At 35.0% G+C, this 6869-nt stretch overlaps 1 protein-coding gene across 1 annotated transcript in view; it reads right to left on the bottom strand.

Annotated features, from left to right (window-relative positions):
* Positions 1 to 1079: 1079 nt before the first annotated feature.
* The window catches only part of PDHX (pyruvate dehydrogenase complex component X), a 73682-nt gene continuing 67892 nt past the window's right edge, over positions 1080 to 6869 (bottom strand). Inside the window, exons 10-11 of the mRNA XM_055423828.2 lie at positions 4810 to 4874; positions 1080 to 2236 (exon numbers count right to left, since the gene is read on the bottom strand). Of these exons, the coding sequence (XP_055279803.2) occupies positions 1978 to 2236; positions 4810 to 4874 (324 nt within the window). The 3' untranslated portion in view covers positions 1080 to 1977. The remainder of the gene's footprint in view (positions 2237 to 4809; positions 4875 to 6869) is intronic.

Below are 6869 nucleotides of genomic sequence, written 5' to 3'. Positions count from 1 at the left end.
CAGTTAGTTTCAGAGTTGTTAAAAGAAGGTCTTCTAACCTTTACAACAAGTAGTCAAATTTTCACATTCAGTTCAGTTCAGTCGCTCAGTTGTGTGCCACTCTTTGCGACCCCATGAACCGCAGCATGCGAGGCCTCCCTGTCCATCACCAACTCCCGGAGTCCACCCAAACCCATGTCCATCGAGTTGGTGATGCCATCCAACCATCTCATCCTCTGTTGTCCCCTTCTCCTCCTGCCCTCAATCTTTCCCAGCACCAGGGTCTTTCCAATGAGTCAGCTCTTCGCATCAGGTGACCAAAGCATAGGAGTTTCCGCTTCAACATCAGTTCTTCCAATGAACACCCAGGACTGATCTCCTTTAGGATGTACTGGCTGGATCTCCTTGCAGTCCAAGGGACTCTTAAGAATCTTCTCCAACACCACAGTTCAAAAGCATCAATTCTTCAGCGCTCAGCTTTCTGTATAGTCCAACTCTCACATCCATACATGACCACTGGAAAAACCACAGCCTTGACTAGACAGACCTTTGTTGGTAAAGTAACGTCTCTGCTTTTTAATATGCTGTCTAGGTTGGTCATCACTTTCCTCCCAAGGAGTAAGCATCTTCTAATTTCATGGAATTTAATTTCATAAAATGTTCATATTACCAATGGAACAAAAAGGATAGTTCTCACCTGCTTTACAGGTCTTCTCTTCCACTCTTTCTGAAGTTTTACATTCCACATCCGTGATTTTCCTAATGTCGTATTACAGGTGACCCCACAATAACATGAGTTTGAACTGTGCATGTCCACTTAACACATGGGATTTTTTCAGTAAGTACCTACTATAGTACTACCCAATCCCCATTTGGTTGAATTCCCGGATGCAGAACCAGGGATGTGAGGGATTGACTGTAAACACAGATTTTCAACTGCATGGGCCACCATTATCTACCTTGAGTTGTCCAAGGGTTAACTGTAATTTTAAATTCCTTCTCTCCTTCTGTAGGATCTCGTTGAAGCTGTTCCAGGGAAATTACTAATCTATTTCAAGTTACTAAACTTCTGTGCCCTAATGTTCAAAATACAATAGAAATTTTTATATTTTCTTATATTTTATTGCATAATATAAACTTGATTTAAAATGTATTAACAACATTATGTTCAAATCAACACGAAATTAAAATGTTTGGCAGGAAATTGCATGATTTATTTTAATATATTCCAACTCAGTACGAAGGTGAGCGAGCAGTTTATTTCTGAAGTTTTGGATATTTTAACTATAATTCATTATCAAAACAAATATTTTGGTCTCTTTCTTCATCTTTAATTTTTTAAAAAATTCTTCTTCTTTAAGTTCACAGTGTCATGGAAGTGTAAAATAAGACTGATAAAAACCACTTTAAAACATATGGCTTTATATACATAAAAAATTCAATAATGTTGCCACAACCCCTAATGCAGTGTGATTCTTATTTATTTACTAGTATCCAGAATAAACTTCTGTACATATTAAATTGTTCAAGTATATCTAGAGCAGTGCGTGTAAAAGTGAGGTCCCACTGCTGCAATAATGGGTATCTCTTTGAAGACTTCTAATTCCAACACAATTAAGGTAGAGTTCTAAAATTTTTTCATTTTACAGTTTATCATACATCCTCAAATATCCTAAAATGCTCCATTGAGCCAAACATCTAATTTAATTTACATCTATAGTTTAACATCCCTTTAGTACAGCACCAGTGGTTAAACTAAAAATGCATCTGACTAACCAAATGTTTTCATTCTTCTGTTAGTTACAGTTTGTTATTTACTTCCATAACATCAAACCCAAATGAAAATGAAGACGACTCAGGTCAAACTCTTTCACCTTAAATAAATAGACATTTCATCCACTTCATACTTAAATACCTAATTGTTTTCCTATAGTGTATGTTTCTCAGTAACAGCAATACAATTAACTAAGCTAAAGACCAACTTCTTATCTTTGAGGATCAGGCAAGTCGGAGAGGATTCTCCAGGTTTGCTTTAAAACTTTCCAGAAACCTGGTGGCCAGTTCATCGTCTACCACCCGGCTGTCACTGGACATGGTGACCGTCATGAGCTGACGCTGCTGCAGCTGGGCATTACCCTCTTCATCCTGAGTGAGCTTCAGCACAGGTCGGAATCTCCCTACAGCCAAAATGCAGGCCTGAGGAGGGTTGATCACGGCAGTAAATTCATCGATGCCAAACATCCCCAAGTTGGAAATACTAGGGGAAAACAAAAAGCTCTGAAGGTGGTATGTCTTTAACCAAAGAACCCTTTCCCTGAGTCATACATTTCTACTTTACTGAAAAACTGTGCCCAGTTATTCAAAGACCAAAGAACACCATTTACTATAGTATCAAAAAGAAACCAAGTAACAACACACAAATACTGTATCTAATATAAACATATATTCAGCATTGAACTGTAAACCCCAGGCAGAGAAATATGGCAAGAAAAAGAAATAGAAAAAAAAAAAATAAATAGAAGAGTATAAGGGTTAGAAAAAAGAAATAAAATTTTGTCTGCAGATGAACTGACTGTGTACAAAGAAAATCTACAGATAGACGAGTAAGACTAGTGAATTTAGCTAAATCACTAGATAAGTCAATGTAAAAATTTGTATCTATATACAAGTTGCTTTCATTAGAAAAAATTAAAATAATACCATTTATAATACTATAAAAATCTAAATCTAATAAAACATACATATGATCCCTAAACAAAAAATTACAAAATACAGCTGAAAGAAGTCAAAGAACTAAGTAAACAACGGTTTATACCATGTTCATTCACTAGAAGACTCAATGCTATAAGGATGTAAATTCTCCTTAAACGTAAATCGATCAACAATTCAATGCAATCCCAACAAAAATCCCAGCAACATCACTGCATGTGTGTATGAAAAAAAGACAAGCTGATTTAAAAATTTATTTGGAAATACAAAGCCAGGAAAGACAATCTTGATGGTGAACAAAATTGGAAGACTTCGACTGTCATAGATCAAAATTACAGTTAGCTTGTATTAAGCAAGCAAAGGACAAACAGACCAACTGAAAAGGTGAGAATACAGAAAAGAACCAAACATGGTTACCTTCTCAATGCTATAGAGTAGTAACGGTTTCAATAACTGAGATTTAGTCATTTAATTATACACAGGGGGAAAAAAGAGAACTTTGACCTTTACCTCCATATCACAGACAAAATCTGATTTCAGATAGATAGTAATCTACGTGGGAGAAACTATAAAGCTTTGAAGATAACACAGAAGAATAAAACTTCATGACTCTGGGATAGACAATAATTCCTAGCAGAAAAAAAAATAAGAGTACTAACAACAAAGAAAAATACTAATACTGATAAATAGGATTTTATTAACTCTGAACTCCTGTTCATTAAAAAACACCATCAAGAAAATTTCAAAGGCAAGGGACAAAGAGGGAAAAGTATTTGAAATAATATATATCCTAAAAAATCTGTGTATCGGGAAAAAGAAACTCCTATAAAACATTTTAAAAAACAGACACAAACTTCAGCAGGTGTTTTACCTGGTAAGTAACCAGATACCCAAATGGCTGACAGATAAATGAAGACAGTATTCAACATCATTAACTTTCATTTCCCTTGGGCTTCCCAGGTGGTATCAGTGGTAAAGAACTTGCCTGCCAAAGCAGGAGATGTATGAGACACAGGTTCGATCCCTGGGTTGGGAAGATTCCCTGGAGGAGGGCATGGCAACCCACCCCAGTATTCTTGCCTGGAGAATCCCTTGGACAGAGGAGCCTGGTGGGCTACAACCCCAAGACTCACTAAAACCTAATAATACCAATAGTTAACAAGAATATGAAGCAACAGAAATTCTCATACACTGTTGATAGGAGCAAAAAATGGCAGAACCATTTTGAAAAGCTATCTGGCAGAATCTATTAAAGATACAAACCCAGCAATTCTACTTTCATGTTTATATACACCAAAAAATACATACACATAATCACCATTAGACACTGACAAGAACGTTCATGGCATCGGCATTTGTAAGAGCACTAAACTGTAAACAACACAAATGCCCACCAGCGGTGAAATGGACACTGGCATATTTACACAGAATACTACAAAATGCTCCAGTGCAATAATAAGTAAATGACTTCACACAACATAGTTCATCTCCCAGACGTTAACGCTGAGTGAAAGAAGCCAGACACTGAAGAATGTGTATTTACATAAAGATCAGAGCTGGCAAAGCAAAAGCGCTGGTAACAACTTTCAGAACTGTGGTTACCCTCTCGGGGGTCAGAATTAGGAGGGATAAAGGGAGGCTCATGACATGGAGGGAATGTTCGTAATCTTGCTTTGGTCGGTTACACAGATTTCTTCACTTTGCAAAACATTCCAGCTACATTCAGTGTACTTTACTGTATGTAAGTTACACTTAAACAAGAATAGAGCTGATAATAACTCAAGAGTCAGAGTGTTAATATTTTACCCCAAGAGACCTTAAAATAAATCACAACTAGAAAAAAAATAGTTGGGGTTTATAAACCTACTTACTATATGTCAGAACCTGAATGTCATTCTGTGAACATCTGAATGGGCTAACCAGCTAACCCTAATGGCTTTCTACTAGCTTTGATATGAAAGCCTAACTATTCTGAAGAACATTTTCACATATTCTCTCGTCTAAAGCATGATATTTAGCTTAAATTTTAAAAAAAGTTTCAGAAAATAAAACAGGTTGACAAGTACTTTATAAATCTTATGTCTGTTTCATGCTACCAATAATTAAGAGTTTAAATTTTACCTAAAAGATCCTCCTTGATATTCTTCAGGTAACAATTTTCCATCTCTGGCTTTCTTTGATAGAGCCTGAGAAAAATATAAACAGAGCATGATAACCAACACTACATTATAAAGCTGATTTTGTCACTTTAAATATATTTTATAGGGTACACTCTCATCTTTGATAGGCCTCGACTTTATAAGAGAGTATACATACATATGCATGTACATATTCATTTTAAAATTATATATATATAATTTTCTCTACACACTTAAAAATGAGTAAGTTAGAGCACAGTTAATCCAAGAAGCTATAAATCTGTGAATCAAAACTCTAGAAAAATCATTTCCATTTAAAACCTGTTCAAATATTGGAATTATCTTGTATACTATGCAGAGTGTTTCAGTGTTCTTTATATATACAATGCAATTTCTGCTTTGCCTATAAACTTTTGTTCTTGCAAGACAAAGTATTAGAAGAGCCCTTTTTGTTAATCTAGTACTTTTTAAATAAATTATTCAATGGCAACAATCTTACAACCAGCACATCAATTTTCCTCTTTCAGCATTTGCTTCTCTTTTACCCATAATAGACTAATTTCAAATAGTTGCTAAAAAAAACAGAATTTTACATTTACTTCACAATATTATAAGCAGCTTCAGTGTTACTCTTTATAACTGATTTTTTAATGTCTGTTTACCATTTCTAAAGATTGCATCTGCCACAATTCAGTCATTTTCCTAGTGGTGTAATTTGTTTACGTTGTTTCTTTTGAATTATTTCATATGATTTCTCAGAAGTGGAATTACAAAGACCTAGAAAATGGACTTTTTGTTGTTGTTTTTGATCCTACAGCTAAAGCATTTCCTGAATGAGCTAGTCTACACTGCTACAAGGGATGTAAAAATGTAGTCATTTCATATCACCCTAAAGCTGATGTCTAAAAACTTACACAGGAAAAGACAGATAATACTCTGAAAGCGAAAAGCAGTTAAATTTTTCTCTACTTGTATTTGCAATTAACCGTACTTCTCTTAATTTTTATTTTTCAATGCTTCAAAATCAAGGGGACAGAGACTGAATCATTACATATGAATAATAAAGAATTATTTTACAGAGTAGGGATAAATGAAGCTATTGTCATTGGGTAAATGATACAAATCTAGGTCTTATTCAATATGATGTATTATATAGATAACAAAGGTTCATTTACCACTGATAGCTATTTAATTTTAAATCATAGATGATTCAATTTTTGAAAAATAATTCTTTAAAAATCTAAAAATGATCTCAACACATCATTGTGACTTACTTCCAAATGCATCAATTACAGATTTATATTATTAGTATACAGTTACTTACAAAATTATATAGATCCGGAATGAAAAATTAAGAGATGAATTTAGACTTGTACTTGGACTATCAAAAATAGAACAACTGACAAATGCATTTGCTCCTGCCTTAAGCAATATAACTTCACATGATCTGAACAACAAGCACGATCACATGAAACTTAAAAGGTTTTCTCTAAAGGCAGATGATCACAACACATCCTGATAAGTTACCAGGCTAAAAGAAATAAAAAATATTTATTAAAAAAAAAAAAACAACAGACTGCAAGCATACATAATACACTTAAAAAAAATCTCTATAAACCCAAAACATATCAGTAGGATATTCATGTCAATGAACTCAAGAGAGAGCATGGAGTAAGGATAGACTCTGATAAGGATCACTGGTTCTAAAATTAACTAATCCTCATTGGGATTTCCTGGTGATGTGAACTTAAAAATCAAAGCACATGTTCCTTGAACCATCCAGTTGACAGGACATAATACAAGCTAACTAGCAATTATTTACAAAATTACCTCGTGCATGCATGCTAATTCGCTTCAGTCATGTCTGAGTCTTTGTGACCCTATGGATTGGAGCCCACCAGGCTCCTCTGTCCATGTGGATTCTCCTGGCAAGAATACTGGAGTGGGTTGCCGTGCCCTTCTTCAGGGGATCTTCCCAACTCAGGGATCGAACCCGTGTCTCCTGCATTGCAGGCGGATTCTTTACTGCTAAGCACCAGGGAA

This window comes from Moschus berezovskii, chromosome 14 (genome assembly GCF_049115385.1).
Source record: "Moschus berezovskii isolate FMDL1 chromosome 14, NW_MosBer_1.0, whole genome shotgun sequence".
NCBI lineage: Eukaryota > Metazoa > Chordata > Mammalia > Artiodactyla > Moschidae > Moschus > Moschus berezovskii.
This window is presented reverse-complemented; position numbering and strand designations above follow the sequence as displayed.